Below are 16,971 nucleotides of genomic sequence, written 5' to 3'. Positions count from 1 at the left end.
TCGGCTGTATGAACACCTTTGAGACCCCTGCAGGGTAAGAATCTTTTACATGTCTCGCTCTAAGCAGGACAGCAGCTCATCCAAGCGGAGATGATAACAGGGGACAGGAAATCAATGCTTACAGGAAGAGAGAAAAGACTGAAGAGGTACAGAAAGTTCCCTTAACAGTTTCAGTGCATTTCACCACTGAAGAAAAAATATTATTGATGATTTCTATTTATATTTTATAGTCATTTTAGTGAAGAACCTAGGGCGATAAATAAATGCACAGAAGCTGAGCTGAAAGCCTTGTCTGGATAAGTGAATACAGGCCGTCTACAGGTATAAATAGTTAATTTCAAGACATTTTGAGACCTTTTTCATTCCAGTTTAAATAAAACTTAAGACCAAACTTGTGATGAAAATACACACCAAAAGAGAGAATACACTCTTTGTAAGGAAACCCATTTATGTCAGTTCAGAGTGAACAGTAAAGTAATATGACACTGATGATACTCTCTGTGCTTACCACCCAAACTTGGAAAAATAAAGTTAACAAGGAGGCTGGCTAGCAAGGCCCCACTTTATCAATGCAGACTCATTGTAATTTAATACTTTTTAAAGGAATAGTTCAGATATTTTTAAGGTGGGTTGTATGGGGTACTTATCCATAAACAGTATATTACTTGCAGTAGATGTCAGTAAGCACACCCACAGTTTAGGGAGTCTGAAACCAAAGTTCAGCAAGTACAACTGTGAAAGGGTCAGCAACAAAATGTATTTTAGGCACCTAAAAATTATATCAGTTTAAGTGTACGCTATCTTTAAAATGTTTTCACTGCTTTACCCTAACGTCAGACAGTGATTTTCAACGAAAAAATGAGGCCATTATATCGTTCACTTCAAAGCCAGACTCCACTGAGAAAAATAGTGATTTTACATCACAGCCGCAGGTCCACTGCTGCCTAATGGGTTAGTAAGTTTGTGTTATAGTGTGATTTTGACATTTAAAAGGTTTACAACGTAAACTAACTGATCAAAGCAGCAGTATATCAGCAGCTCCTGTGTTCAGTGAAATAAACAGAAAAGTAAAGTATTGCAAATACCCTAAATATTGCACACACTTGAATTGATATTGATTTTTTTTTTTAGGTGGCTAAAATACGTTTTGTTGCTGACCCCCTGCACAGCAGTACATTGCTAAGCTTCCATGTCGGACTCCTGCCTGCTTCTCCAAATTGGGGGCATGCCGACTAACATCTACTGTTTGTAACACACTGTCGTGGATAAGTACCTCATGCAACCCCACATCAAAAAGACAGGAATATCTCTTTAAGGGCTTTTCTTAGTAGCATAAAACTAGATGCCATGTCAAATGAGCATGTCACAAATAAGAGGCATTTCTCTTCAGATTTTCTGAGTTTTATTCAATGTCCACATGAGTAACCCCCAAGGAGTCACCCTGCATGCCAAAAAAATGTCCAACAGGAAAGTTTAATAACAATAACCTGGCAAATCAGTGCTCTCCACAGCTGTGCTGTGTGGCCTCTCTTCATCAGCATCAATAACATTGCATAATTTATAACTCTTTCAAAAATGCATTTATTTTTGCTCATGCAGACTGTGTAACATCAGTCAACGTAGAGGTCTATAATACCATTTTGAAACATCAAACAGTGTTGTTGTCATCCTAGACTTTCGCTGAATTCTCAGTCTGAACTTTCAGCGAGCAGCCAAATCAATACAGGGCATTACTTTGAAAAAACATTAACATTATGGCCTCCTACATGCATCATTGCCGTTTCCTCAAGCAGAAAATGGGCTTTCAAACCTCTGAGCAAGGCTCAGATAATTCCCTTTAGATTTCCTGGTTTTAGCGACACCGTATATTTCACAAGCTATTCCCTCGTAGAAAAAAAAAGAAAAAAAATTCACGGCCACAATAATTCTCTGTCAAATTGCAGGAGGAAGACAGTGCAGGGGGGCAGGGTCAGTGATGGAGCGCTCTGCCCTGAGAGGCACGGGGTGACTTGTAGTCATAAAGGAAATGAAATGGCAGGAAATGTCATTTTGCTGCCCCGTTTTCACAAGTGTCGTTATCATACACCTCTATGTCCTGGAGACTGGAGGCATCTGTGTCGTCACCAGCGCTGCTCACACTGTTCCTGAACGCGATACCTCCTATGAAGGGATACACGCTTCCTGTGAAGAGGTCTCTGATGTTGTAATGAGGGAGCTCGGGGTCTTGTCTCTCAGGTTTAGTGATACACTTTCCCTCCATGGCTTTGTTTCTCTGATAGTACTTTGAAAACTTATTAAAGATGATGGTGATGGGCAGAGCCACCACCAGCAGACCACACACAATACACAAGGTGGCCACTATCTTCCCTGCTACCGTTTCCGGGCAGGTGTCGCCATAACCGACTGTGGTCATTGTGATCGTGGCCCACCACCACCCTGACGGGATGGTCCCCAAATCTGAGCTCTCTACTTCTTTCTCTGCAAAGTAAATGAGGGCGGAAAAGATGGAGATCCCCACCGAGAGGAAGAGAAGCAGCAGACCAACCTCGTGATAGCTGTGGCGCACGGTGGCACCCAGCGCTCGCAGCCCAATTGAGTGGCGGGCCAGTTTAAGGATTCGAAGAACCCTCATTAGGCGCAGAACCTGCACTACCTTCCCAACGTTTTCTATGTCCTCGTTCTCCTCTGCAACCTCTTCGTCAGCTGTCTCCAGAGCTAAAGTGGCGTAAAATGGCAAAATGGAAGCAACATCGATGATGTTTAGGGGGTTTCCGAGGAACTTCCTGCGGGAAGGAGCAACAATTAGTCTGATGATGAACTCAGCAGAGAAGCCAGCAATGCAGATCTCCTCCAGGATGGTGAGGACGGGGTCCTCGATGGGTTTCTCATTGTCGTCCACCTGCTGAAACTCAGGCATGCTGTGGACACACATGGCAATGATAGAGGTCAACACCAGGCTGAGGGAAGCCACGGCGATGATCTTTGCGCCTCGTGAGTGAGCCGGATCCTCCAGCCTGAGCCAAACGTAGCTCCTCACCTCCGCACACCAGGCACCTTTGAACTTGGCCAGGTCTTTATCGAGAGCAGAGAGCTCCTCAAAAGAGGAGTCGATGCTCGGCTGATGCTGGTCGTCGCTCCTGACATCCCAGTCTCTGTCCTCGATGTACTCCTTCCTCTCGTGGTACCAATAGCTACAGCAGGGGCTAAGGTGGAGCTCCTGGATCCCCCAGTACTCGATCTCCTGGCTGAAGGAGAACACACACACCTCCTCCATCATGTGGATGCGCCCTGTGTGGTAGAAGTTGAGCACACAGAGGAAAACTCGGGGGTTCCTGTCGAAATAGTACTCCTTTTCAGACGGGCTGTAGTCGTCACACAGCTCCAGGATTGCCGCCTCGCTTTGGCAGCGCAGCAGACGAGCCAGGCGCGTGTGAGGGAAGCGGAGCAGCATGTCCGCGTCCACTTCATGTCGAACCCCTCCCACGTTGAGGTGGACCTGGTCCTCCTCATTCCCCCGCCGGTGGAGGATTTGCCCATACCCCATGGTCCTGATAAAAAACGTAGAGACATTATGACCAGAAATGAAGTCAGCTTCATAGATTTTTTTATGCCCCACAAGCACGTACAGTCAAGATTGTAAGTGGTACGCTTATGTGGAGGTGATGTCGATCAAGACATATTTGACTGCACTGTTTGTAGAACACATTAGTCCTCTGAAGGAAAAAAAAATCAATACAACACACACAGGAAATGGCTTGAGCTGGAGTGAGTGAGGAGGCGTGAGGTGCTGTCACTTCTTCCAGGGCTCAAGTACAGGATTATCACCAGAAGAATCAAATTACAGAGCGGACCGAACTAATTCAGAGGAAATGAGAGGCAACAAGTTGAAATTGAACCCACACAACATTTCAAGCAATTATTAAAGTCAAACACTGTTTACAAGCATGTGCTGCTTTCTGTACTATACTCCTCATATCTGCTCTTATAGAAATTCAGAGCAACATGCTTTGGTTGCTGGTTTGGATGCACACACGCATGAATTTTTTTTTTCTCTTTACCAAACCCTATTTACAAATAAGTCAATTATTTTTAATTTTACTAAAAGTGAATACAAACATGAAGCTGAAACGTACCTGCACTTGGAGCCTTTCTTTCCATGAAAATAACTTTTATCCGGGTGGTTTAGTTTTCACATTGTTGTTAAGTGCAGCAGAGAGGAAGGTCGGTGGAGGCAGAGCAGCCGTGCTGTTGCTTCTGACGGGACAAGACGAGCTGGAGGCGGGACAGCGGCAGATTGTTCCCTTTTACAGGGAACAGGGAGGGGCGAGAGAGGAGAGGAGAGGAGAGGAGAGGAGAGGAGAGGAGAGAAGACGAGAGGAGAGGAGAGGAGAGGAGAGGAGAGGAGGGAGGGGGACTTCACGGGAACACCCTGTGAGAAATTGCTGTAATAGGCCTCCTGATGACCCTAAATAAAGCTGAACTCTAGGTCTGTTGAGATATTTAATAGGCCTATCTGCGATTTAATGTGAGATCATATCATTTTCTTTTTGTAAGGAGAGCAAAATTTTATGCATTTTATGCAACACAAATAGATGCAAAATGCATCAATTTGTGTTTTTGGACATAGGTGTAGATTTTTTTGGGGGGGGGGCATATTCCCTTTCAACATTTCAAGGCATTTTACCCTAAATTAATGCTGGAAAGGTTCAAATTTGGTTGTAAAAACCAGAATGTAGGAAATTAAAGAAGTATTCCTCTACTAGAAGGATGGTCTTTTCATCAAACCATACTGTCTATGCAGTAGAGAGATGCAAAAACACTTTTGGAATTGGTGCTACATGACGAGAGAAAACAGGAAAAAAAGACGATGGTATTCACTTTTGTACAAGAAGAGGAAAAGCTACAATTGACTGAATAATGTTACATCCTTGACATAAAGTTGCAGAGGTTAGGTTAGACAATTACAGCTACTGTGGTACAGTTACCATAAGCACACTGATGACTTGATCACAGTTTTTCAAAATACATGGGATATACACAAATTTCTGGCTAATAATAAAGGTGGATATGTACAATTTTGGGTGCGTTACTTTTCATAGGAAAATGTAATGCCTGGAAATGCACTGCGCCACACCACACCAATAAAAGTGCCTGCTGGAAGGTGACATAATGTGAACTTTGACACAAGCATGGCCCACTGGTAACAAATGATGTCATATTGCAAACGGTAAACGGTAAGCTAAAACATGTTTCTGAAAACATTTGGGGCAAGAAAATATGCAACTCAGTACCAGAAACTTGGTTTATATTTGATCAGAGCTGCTTAGTTTCACAGTTTGATCTCAGTTTTTTTTCAGCCTTCATTCTTATTCTGCAGGAAACAGTATGGCGTCCACTTTCTGTTAACAAACTCTTACTATTACGGCTAAACAGGGAATCAAAAGATGTTTCTGAAAAAAAATTTGATGGGAGAAATAGGCAGTGCAGGAGGATGGATATCGAGATACTGGTTAGATAGAGGAAAGTGAAACACAGTTCATAACAACATATTACCCACAATGTTCTGATACAAAGCTGGTTGAAAATTGGTGAAGTATCCCTTTAAGTCTTTGATGCTTAATATTTCCTGGAGAAGAACCCCTGACCTTCCCTGTTTCACATACGTCATCACAATTTTAAAATTACGTCTAATCCCTTGATTGTGCTGCAACTAAAGGCAGCTGACCAAAGCTTGTCTGCAGCTGGAGGGGAAAGGAGGTAAAATCACACTGACGTTTCAATCCTCTGTGAGAAAGCACTGCTGCCAGGCTAGCTGCCAAAGAAGGCAGTAACACAGTATTTGGCAGCAAAGGGCAGATACAACATACCTTTACAGTGGCAGCACATTAAAACATAGAAGCTATTATTGGTAGTTTTTGCACTCAGTTTGACAGTTTGCAATGTATGAAATAATGTAGCTTTTCTGTCTGTGTCATAGCTGAGGGGGTTTCCATCCATTATTTTATGACTTCCATAAAAAAAAAAAAAAAAACATCTCAGTATCTCCAAGTCAGATGTGCTGCTCAAAGCATAAAAATAAAATCCTAAAAGCATCAAACCTTTCCAGGCTGTTTGTGGACTGTCTCTGTTCTACTCCTAAAATCAATGTGGCGTTTTATCATCTCTCTGTGTCATCAGGGTAAACACACATTCGTGAATCTTCTTAGGGTTTGTTGATAAAAGTTGTCTGCTGTCGTACCCTGAACTGAGAGCTGAATTATAATTTGAGCAACATAATATAAATCAGTAGTTCTCCATAAACACTGTATGTTTTAAGCCATTTATCAGGCAAAAATCCAAAACATGATCTCCTGTAAGAATGTAAGAATGCTGTAAGAATTCAGATATTTTGCTTTGTCTTGGCTCATGAAAATCGTAAAATTGTGGTTCTCCATAGATTAGGGGTTAAGGCGCTGACCATAACTGGCAGCATCCATAATTTGAGACAGAAATTCAACCAAAAAACTACATATTTTTTCCTATACCTGTTGGTCCAATAATTCATCTAGATTGTTTTGGTGTGTTGCTGAGTGTCGGAGATATTGGCTGTAGAGATGTCTGACTTTTCTCCAATATATTGGAACTACATGGCATTGGGCTTGTGATGCTCAAAGCCTCAAAAAATGTTAGGTGTAGTTCAGTAGAAAGAAAAAAGTTCCCTCAATTTTTCACATCAAGGTCTGTGAATTATCTTGAGTAACAGGGTTATGATTTTCTGGATTTAAGACGTGTCTAGTTCCATCATATGGGAGAGAGGACAGACATCTCTACTGCCGACATCTCCAACACTCTTTTACTCACACCAAAACAACGTAGATTTGAGGATGCACAGTGTCTTTAAGTGTAGCTGGGGACCCTCATTTTCTCTCTGTAAAAAATATTTTCTAAAGATGTATTGTGTAATTTAGTACACATTTTTGCTCATCTACATATAGCGGGGATGACAAAGTTCGCATAAAATTGACCTCTTTCAATGTAACGGTGCAGTCAGTGAATCTGAAGAAAGATTGTTAATATTTTAGCGGTCCAGATAAGTAAAACCAGTTGCAAGTTTTACTGTCCCTCTGCCCTTCTCTTTATACATGGCCTTTCCTTTGTCATCTGCACGAGCATAACGCCCCCTGTTGCTGTTCAGCTGTAATAGTGGTGTGTAGCTCAGTCTGAGGTTTGGGTTTTGTTTCAGATATGGGGGGACACATATGAAAGATATTTGGGGTTCTCCTGAAAGAAAATCTGAGCATGAAATACTTAATTTCCTGCATTCTGGTGCATTTTAAGTTTCAAGTTTATCATATGGTAGAAATGCCTCTGTGTGTGGGTGTCAGGAGAGGGGAATGTGCTATATTTTGGTTTAGGGCATTTGCAATAATTAATAATTAATAATTAATAATTAATAATTTAAAAAATGTTGTATGGTGCTTTTGTGAAATCATTTTAGGTAGGTCATGGAAGACAATAAGAGGTTAACTAATCTAATTATTTATGTAAAGAGAAACGCAGTATTCAGGCAACAGGTGAAAAATACAATGAAATATAATGCAGTAAGGCTCATGGGCATGTTGCCCTTAAAAGATTATTCTCCTGCAGATAAACTATTTTTCATCTAATTTATTCCTGTTGCATTTGCATCAGTTCATTTTACTTAATTTATAAATGCCTGGATTTGAATAGCTCATGTTCTTATGTTTACAGAGAGAGAACAGAAAAATTGGACAAGAAGAACATGTTTGACGCATTTTTGGGGTCATTTTAGAATCAGTAGGTGAGGGGGGATTTTTTTCTTTAAAGTTTAGGTTACTTTTTTGGACAATACACATTTGTGTCATTGTATTTGAATGTTTTCTTATTTATCAAAGCATTCTCATTTGTTAGTTAACATTTTTTTGGTGCAAACTATTTTTCTGTTTAACAAATTATTCCTTTAAAAAGTGATGAAGACAAAATCAGACAAAATGTCCCCTATAGCCCCAGCATAAATGACACCTAGGACTGGGTATGAATTAGAATCGCTGACTGCACCTTTAAGTCACCTACAACAATCAGCCTCTTTGCAGAGCATGTTCAGACTCACCTCAGATCACAAGACACTGACCCAGACAATTATCCCCATCAGGCTGTAATAGGAGCCACCTGCGTTTGGCTGTATTTGTTGAGCAGGAACCTGCCTCCTCCTGCCCAAAGGAGGAGTATAGTTCATTACCTCCACGAGCTTATTTAAAAACAGCAAAAGCAGGAACTCTGCAGTTCCCAGTTTCCCACCTCCTGTGCCATGGGTCGTTTAGTTGGACTGGGGTTTGTGGTTTTGTTTTTTATTTATTACTTTATCTCAAAGTTTTAGATTTTTCTTCTAACTTTGAAAATTAATCTCTTTCAGGTGGTTGACCCTCATGATAGCTGTCGTGAACATAGAGGCACAAAAAAAGTCCTCAATAAGTATGTTTTTGTAACTTTTTAAAATATGATTTTAATCTGACTTTATGCTGTTTAGCCAACTAATATAAATGTTTGATAACAGATATCGATTCAAAATGCCTGGGGAACGTCATGCGTGTGGATCTCAGTCCACTTGGAGGAAATCTTCTGGAAGTGTCTGCTGTTATTAGTAAGCTCAGATCACTTTTTATTTTTACCTTTGTTTAACCAGGAATAATCCCATTGAGATTCAAAAGCAGGGGAGTCAGAGAAAGATGGCAGCAGAAAGAGTCTGACATAAAGGAATAAATCAACTAACAACACAACTCCAGACATTAAAAGAGCATAAAAAAATCCACAAACAAACCCCAACCCAAGCAAGCAATAGACTTGAAACAAACTGCCGATTTACAAAAAAAATATATATATTAGCAGTGTTGAGTTACGAGATGTATGCTTTTGGTGGTCAAATTGTCCTTAATCCTGTTTTTAAAATCTCCTGTGCTTGTAACACAATCTAGTTTAAAGGGATGCTGTAGCTGAAACTAAGATGCAGGAAGAAAAACTTCAAAAGCGCTTTCACCAAAGACAGATTTCTGAATGAATTGTGCTTTTTCACTTGGTCTAACTTTTTTTCCCATTTCATTTATCAAATCAATAGGCTTTACTGGCAGGACATTTGACATGCGTTGCCAAATTACAATTGAAATACAGTGATCAAAACAAACAGATCACATGAATCACAATTTTATATAAGCGAATAAAATAAGTGTAACTCTTCCTTCTAACTGTTCATTTTATCCTCCTCAGATAACTCTGCAATCCTTCTCACACCGAGTTTAGCCTCTCAGTGTGGCTTCAGGATGAAGATGGACCAGCTGGGAAACACCATGATTTATGCCTCCCTTCAAAACTGCTTTGCTCAGAATGTGGTAAACAAGACTGGAGATTTGATTTAACAGAGCACCAAATGTATATTTTAACGTGCTAATCATTTCAAGTCTTGTGGGTTTGCAAGGGCGATCAAACATTCACAACAAAATTAAATCTTCGACTGCATGGGAACCGGATGGTAGATGAGCTGTACGAGGTGTCTGAAACCTGCCGCTATGCTGCCTGGGCCTCCAGGGAAATAGTTTGTGACCACGACTATATGGAGGCAAGTGAACGCAGCAGGACTCTCAGGGGTCATGTTCCAGTCTATATGATAAGTGGCTTTATGTCTCATATGAGCATCAAGGCTGGTACATTTCATGTCACTGCAGACGGGAGAGCGGGAGATTGATCATCACTTATGGAGTGCCCTCATTTTCTAGGTGTCTGTGAAGAGGGCAGCTCCGGATGATTACGCCCTACCTGAGCATCCCATCGCAGGGGCTCATTCAAAGTTTGGTGATCCTCGACGAGCTGCTGAGGTTAGATGAGCTCATTTTGCCCTTTTTATTTTACTCTAAAAGCCTCTTTTTTTTATATATATTTAACGTCTATTATTTCCCTCACAGAAACAGCCCATAGATGCAGGATACAGAATCACAACCCTCGTGTTCTTCACTCCTGAGGAGAGGATCATGAAGGTGACCGAGGCCCAGAGAAGTGGTTACGGGATCACAAACACCCCTACAAGACTGGTTCTGCGAAGCCCAAAGACTTCAGCTGAAACATACACCCAGAATGTAAGTGGACCGCGGTTCACTAAATTTTAAACAAGCCTCACTTGATATGTCGCCCCTCGGGCAGCCTCTGGTTAAATTACACACAGCCCATTAGATAACTCACTACTTGCTTACACTTGCAGCCAGTAAACTATTGGATTTAGATCACGTAATGTAATCAGGCTGCCTTTTAAATGGATTACTTTGTCTGAAATCCAGTTGGCACGGTAAAACACATTTAGTAGGCTACTTTTATTTATTTATATTCCCCATTATGTTGAATTACCCATATCGTGAGGGATAAAACGATCTTTTGTTACGGCACTAAATGAACTAAACGAAGCATTTACATGTTCTGTAACCTCACCCCACAGGTTGCAGGGGTGCCTATGACGGTGCTCAAAACCTCAACAATATTTGAGAAGAAGTGGCTGGCGACTCAAATCGATGCAGGAGCTGCGTGCCCAATACTGGAGGGTAATGTTTGGAGAACAGTAGGCAGGGCCGTAGTAGTAGGTCCCCTTTACACTTGACATGACAGTATTTTATTCCTGATTCCAGTGTTTTTAGATTTAATGCTCAAATTAAGTATGAGGCCATTAAATTTCTCCACTAGAAGGACTTGGACTCATGACCTCATTTTATGTAAAACTTTGGCCCTGACTGTAGGTCGTCTGTGTCCATGTTTGGTCTTTCCTCATGAGTGCTCTGTGTTTTTTATTTGTGTGCAGGCAGTGTTTTCTTCACTCCAAACGCAATCAACTGGTTCCTGCCACGATACATTGACCCTCTGATCTCTTCTGGCCAGTTTAAACTGTTGGAGGTGCACATGGGTGTGGATGGAAAGAGGCTTGATGCTGCTGAGATGGCTTCCAGACGTTATTCCCTGTCTGTCAATGACGTTTACATCATGGTTGAAATTCCTGTTGGGGCTGTTGGAGGCCACTTCAAGGTCAGATTTTATTTTTTACAAATGTTTTAGGTCCAACATCAGACAATAACCATTTTGTGCAACTAATATGTCTTTGGTAGAGCAAGATTGACGGGCAAATTCAAAGGAATGATTGCATCCGACAGGAACATGAATTGGATTTATTATAACCACTACGCGCACTGTCTCAAGGGCCAATTCACAAAAGATTGCGCTACAGCGCAAACAAGCCCAAAAAGGTTAGCAGCTAAGTGCAATTTGCCACATGGGTTATTGCAATCATACACAAAGGGCAAAGAATAAATGCGTCTAGAGCAGCACAATGGCACAGAGAAAAAGAAAAAAAAGTCATGCAGTCTTTTTGTGAATCCCTCAGTGTGTTTAACATATGCATATACTTTTTTTACATCTGGGTTTGTAAACACAATAATGGATGCAGGATTTTTGATTTTGCAGAGTCACGTTCAGGACGGTCATTACCTTACTACTTATACAATTGAGCCGATGCTCGAGTTACTGTGGACTGAAGACACTACTCACGAGGACACAAGATACAAAGTCCTCCTTCCCATCACGACACCATTATTGTCTCAACCCCCACAAGTTATTGATAGTGAGTCTTTACTATCCTCACTCTGAATTTCTCTTGAATACATTGCAAGCTGTCTTCATACCTCTGTATTTTTGCCCTGCAGACACTGTTCCGGAGGAGCGGATGTTTAAAGTGCTGCTCGGGTCTTTTGGCTCTGATGTGGCGCTAATAAACATCACCTTCCCCTCTGAGGTCTTGTCTGTGGCAGACTGCATTGTCAGAGGCTTTAATGTCCTGGAACACATGTCCCCTAACAGCAGCTCGAAGGTCTTCACACTTGAATTGCCCTTCACGGACCCTGCCGTACTACAGATGGTAAGCTTTACTTTCAACTTGGGGAATAAAATGCAAAAAAAAAAAAAATTAATAATGGCTGCTAATCTTGCTCTGTATTTCCCGACAGAGGGAAATGGGGATTACAGTCTACTCTCTTCACCTGACTTTTGGCTTGGTGGTCCTTCCAGAGTTTGCTCCATTTTCTCACACTGCTTATCTGGAGGCTAGATTAGTAGACATAGGTGTGTACTCACAGATATGATGGATTCATTCATAAAAATTGGGCAAAACTCTTCTAAATTTTTATTTTTCTTCCTCTGCAGTTCCTCCCTCTGTCTCTGGTGGCTGTGATCATCAAAACTTCTATGTCCTGGTGAAATACGGGACCCACAACATCAACTTTCAAACCGTAGTGGGAAGACAGATGTTGACCCCCATCCTGGCTCAGCAATACGGTTTCATGGATAACGGCACACACTTCAGTTTTATAGTTCCATTTTCCTCCCCTGATGTTGTGATTGAGGTACAATCAGAATGTGCTTTCTTAACCAAAGTGATAAATGGCACTACAATGAATCCTTGCACATTTGTTTGAGATATCACCCTTCACATAAAGTAACCTTTTCTGGTTCTGACAACTCTCAGGCCATTGAGTCATCATCCATCAGGAGCAGACTCGACGTGGCTCTGAGGAATCTAGAAACCAACACAAATATCAAAGAATTCTCTTTGGCTTGCAACTTCATCACAACGCTGACTGGTTTGTTAGACAAAATAATGTTTCTAATGTCAGACGGATCACCCAATGCATACTAATGTCTGATCCTCGTCCTTCAGAGTGTTTCCCTAATGGAACCATGACAGCTCTAGCTCTGAAACTGGAGTCTGTACCCAGTCTGAACCCCAGTCAGCTCACCCTCAGTGACCCCAGCTGTGGTCCCATCTACAGCAACGACCAATATGCTTATTTTGTCTTCACTGCCAACTCTTGTGGGACGACCAGAAAGGTAACAGTCTGCAATCAAAGAACTGTTCTGTAACATGGTAACACTGAAACTGATCCTAAGTTTTTCTTTTCTCTCAGTTTTTGCCCAACATGATGCGGTATGAAAATGAAATCTCTCTGCCAGATGAACTTGAAACAAAGAGGGAATCAAAGTCAGACGAGCCGGAGTATGAGTGAGTGTCTTGAAACTTTTAAAAACACTGAGCTGTACTGAGAGTCAATAATCAAACAAGTGATCACCTAATTTCTTGCCGATTAATCCTCTAAGTCATTGCCGAGCTAAAGTGCCAAACATCCCCTCATCCCAGCTTCTCTAATTTGAGCTTTGGCTGCATTTGTTTATCTTAATGTGACAATAAACTGAGAATCTTTTGTGTTTTTGGACTTTAGGTTGGACAAAAGATGAATCAAGAAGTCAGATCATGGATATGACTAACATTTTTGATCAATTATACCACCTAAGTCAAGTCTCATCTTTTGGGTTGTCCTTTTTTTCTTTCAGGCTAAAGGTTTCATGTTATTATGACATCAGCACAAACCACGCTGTGGCCTTTAACACCAGACCTCGCAGGAGTGAAGCATATGCTGAAAATGCACGAGGGGAGCTGCAAGTTGAAATTAGACTTGCTACGGGTAAGAAGTTCTAAATGCATTGTATCATTATTTTAATGTTTCCTAACCTCTATAAATTGATATTTGCGTAAGTATGCAGAATCTGTGGGCACAGCGCAACATTTTGGAATCGGAGGGGTTTTGAGTTTCCGTTCATAGTCCTATTGGCCAATCATGTTTGTGTGGGCTTTGGTTGCCTACAGGTCAACAGTCCATGGCAAGAGCAAAAGAAGCGGCACGCACTGGCAAAAATGTTGTCTGGAATTGCTGATCAAACTAAACAATGACTGCGTCTTGAATAAGGAAGTGCTGGCCCAGATATCTGCTGGTTTCACCGGATCTCTTGGGGAAAATTGGCAATTGCCACCAGAGGCTTTATTGTCACCAGACCGATGGGCGATAGGTTCCAAGATTGCATGTTCCCAACATTAGATTCTTATTCTCTCCCAAACTGAAGCCAAAGCAAATATTTAAGAACTGGGGACAATAATACTGCTTCCTGTCATGTCAACATGTTAAACACAGAGCTTCATGCAAAGGGACATGGATCAGATTTTCACTAACCTGAAATGGAGGCTTTTGGGTATCTTGGATTGTGATGAAATTCTCCTAGAGACAAAAAGAGACAGGTTATTAAAAACGACATGATCCTTAATCAGTAAACCAATGGTGTCCTCTAAAGCCAGGAGCCAATCCCACAAATTGATTTTGAACTAATAATGTTGGTCAAAGTAATTTGACTTCTGACATAAAGTTAATTGACTCATTTTTAAATCTTTCATCATGATGACCAAGTTGGCAAGTGCGATGATGTACTTTTTACACAGTTTTTGCACGTTTCTATCTGTTCCCACTTAGACGACTCCTACAGCGTGTTTCACAGGGTCGAGGATTATCCCTTGGCAAAGTACCTACAACAACCACTGTATTTTGAGGTGGAACTGATGGCGTCTGCAAACCCTGATGTATCACTGGAGCTGGTGTACTGCTGGGCGACGCTGGAGGACGACAGGACATCCCGACCCAGATGGGACCTCATCGTTGGCGGGTAACTTATTAATCTTGCCCTGCTGGGACATTTGCCCACATATACAAAATGTAACAGTCACACTGAAATATAGGCAATGGACAGTTTCCAATGAGGGGGGTGCTCATTTTGCAGACTTGAACTTCTTTAACCGATTAAAATTGACTTGTGGGCACTTTCTAAAGTTTTCAAGCTGTATTTTATCTTTTGTCTTTTTTCCCCCAGCTGTGCAAACCCAAAGGACCCTAACCAGGTTATCTTCCATCCTGTTTGGCCTGATGCCAGAGTTCAGTATCCTTCTAACTTTAAGCGCTTTGAGGTACCAATGTTTGCCTTCGCCAGAGACAAAGATAATTTAAATCAGCAGGTAATTTCAACAGTTATACTCCTCTGCTCCTTTTTAGATGCTTCAGGTTTGAGAAAACAAACAAATCTCCATTCATATTTTTTAGGTCTTTGTCCATTGTGATGTGGAGGTCTGTGATGCCAGAAATCCAGTGGGTGGAGCTTGTAATGTGCAGTGTTCAAACCCAGACGACAGGATAAAAGGTATGACCTCATTGACGCACAAGGTTTCCACTTGTTTGATCATATAAGGGATGGGACAAAGCCTAAAATACTACATAGTTGGTGTTGTCCGATTGAGTAAACACATGTATGAAGTTGCTGAGATATTTTGTTTTTCTTCCACAGGTCAAAAACGTGCTGTTTCAGACGGCCATGGTTCCAAACACGTGTCAACAGGACCCATACTCATAAATTAACAAAATAAATGATTTTAAAAAGACTTCATATTTGCTTTGTTCTTCTTTGAATTGTTTGGGGTTTTTTTTGTTTTTTTACTCCCCAACTGTAATTCAGAAATACTGTAATAAATCAGATGACGTCCCATCTGAGTAACTAATTAAACTTAAAGCTATGAAGTGTTAGTTGGAGAGGGAGTCTATCTGTATCTGAACATTATACTAATTTGATATACAGCAGTGAAGGATGAACAGGTGTAAACAAGCCAAAGAACAGCAGGTGACCACTGTGAAACAGGCTGCAAACAAGTTTAAATTCATGATATGCAAAAGTTTTTCATGGAATAAAGTCTGCATATTTGTTGTAAAGTGTTCCCACAACATCTTAGTGCAGCTTTTGTTCCAAATGTAGGGAGAAAATAACCTTAGTGAATAAGTAAATTATGGAGCAACAATGGACCTTTTGCTTGTAAATTTTAACTTACATAAATATTTGGTCACAGGATTCTACTTTGAGTTTCTTGTAAAATCAGCACCCTGTATGGCAAATACCTGATTTTACCAAAAACCTTAAGATCTACAGATACTTGCAACTATAAACTAAGATGCAGTTCATTTAAATGTTTAAATGTTTACATGTGAAGATGAAAGTTAAATTTTAGGTAAATCACACATAATGCAAGTTTTTGCTATGTGAAAATTAAATTAAGTGATTTTAGAGAGTGCATAATCTGTACAGGAGCATTCGTACCTCAGTCATGGGAACTGGGAGGAGGAGGTAGCATGGACCAGATGCAGAGTGTGGACTGGTGGCTGGAGAGGTGGCAGCTCCCTGACTCTGATATCTGATGTATGTCTGGGGTGCCTGAGTGTGTAAACAGACAGAAAGTACATATTCCAAATGGATCAGGAAATGCATTTCAGTCTATTGTTAAGCTGTACATTCACGTATCACAATACGTGGACACAGTATACAGAGGGCAAATTTTATATGTACTTATTTCTTCTCAGCAACATTGAACCACTTGATAATCCAAACACTACTGTCCAGACACTGGAGGGACTTTGTAGGCTATAAAGCCCTCTGAGGCAAATTGTGATTTGTGATAATGTGTTTTACCTATGAAATTGAAATTGGTATAGCCCTTTGAGGTATGATTTGTGATAATGAACTTTGACTTGACTAATATCTAAAGCACTCTGGGTATGAAATGTGCTATATAAATATCCTTTACCTTTACCATCAATATTTGGAACCATTTTTTGCAGAAAGCAGTTCTAGTGGAAACTGTGATTATCCAGGGTTACTAGGACATTATATCTAGAAGACCAGTCATTGAGGTTACAAATGTAATTGTGAGCACCAATTACATTCATTATATTGGGATGAGGCAGATAAGCCTGGCATCATAACCATCTACACAGCTGGATACCACGACGATAAGAGTGAAAAATGTATACCGGATTTACCGCAGCCTCACTGTTCTGGGCCAGCTTTGCACAGACACACAAAGCCATATTTTAGATGTTTAAAGTGAAAGTACATAGGACATTTTAATTTAGCTCCGGAGGAGATGCTCCATGAGTTAACATTCCTTTAAAGAACTGTAAAATGACTACATTATAAGTGCACATCAGCCCATACTCAGCTACCAAATGGAATCATATCATGGCAAAGTTA

At 40.9% G+C, this 16,971-nt stretch overlaps 2 protein-coding genes across 2 annotated transcripts; one reads left to right on the top strand and one right to left on the bottom strand.

Moving 5' to 3' along the window:
• Positions 1–1,329: 1,329 nt before the first annotated feature.
• On the bottom strand, positions 1,330–8,043 carry LOC121955644 (delayed-rectifier potassium channel regulatory subunit KCNS3-like). The gene is made up of 2 exons (XM_042503683.2): positions 4,134–8,043; positions 1,330–3,548 (listed from the first exon to the last, which is right to left on the bottom strand). Exon 2 carries the CDS (start codon positions 3,542–3,544, stop codon positions 2,045–2,047), a length of 1,500 nt encoding a protein of 499 aa, XP_042359617.1. The 5' UTR covers positions 3,545–3,548; positions 4,134–8,043; the 3' UTR covers positions 1,330–2,044.
• Positions 8,044–8,173: 130 nt separating this feature from the next.
• On the top strand, positions 8,174–15,334 carry LOC121955951 (uncharacterized). The gene is made up of 21 exons (XM_042504049.2): positions 8,174–8,331; positions 8,414–8,472; positions 8,555–8,641; positions 9,262–9,383; positions 9,470–9,610; positions 9,768–9,866; positions 9,954–10,124; positions 10,478–10,580; positions 10,835–11,055; positions 11,491–11,647; positions 11,730–11,941; positions 12,030–12,144; positions 12,226–12,425; positions 12,548–12,662; positions 12,740–12,909; positions 12,987–13,081; positions 13,411–13,541; positions 14,379–14,568; positions 14,773–14,914; positions 15,000–15,096; positions 15,241–15,334. Exons 1-21 carry the CDS (start codon positions 8,309–8,311, stop codon positions 15,309–15,311), a joined length of 2,721 nt encoding a protein of 906 aa, XP_042359983.2. The 5' UTR covers positions 8,174–8,308; the 3' UTR covers positions 15,312–15,334.
• Positions 15,335–16,971: the final 1,637 nt, after the last annotated feature.

This window comes from Plectropomus leopardus, chromosome 16 (genome assembly GCF_026936395.1).
Source record: "Plectropomus leopardus strain MGB_pleo_1.0 chromosome 16, ASM2693639v1, whole genome shotgun sequence".
In the NCBI taxonomy this organism is placed as follows: Eukaryota; Metazoa; Chordata; class Actinopteri; order Perciformes; family Serranidae; genus Plectropomus; species Plectropomus leopardus.
The sequence above is the reverse complement of the archived record's forward strand: the minus strand, read 5'-3'. Positions and strand labels throughout refer to the sequence as shown.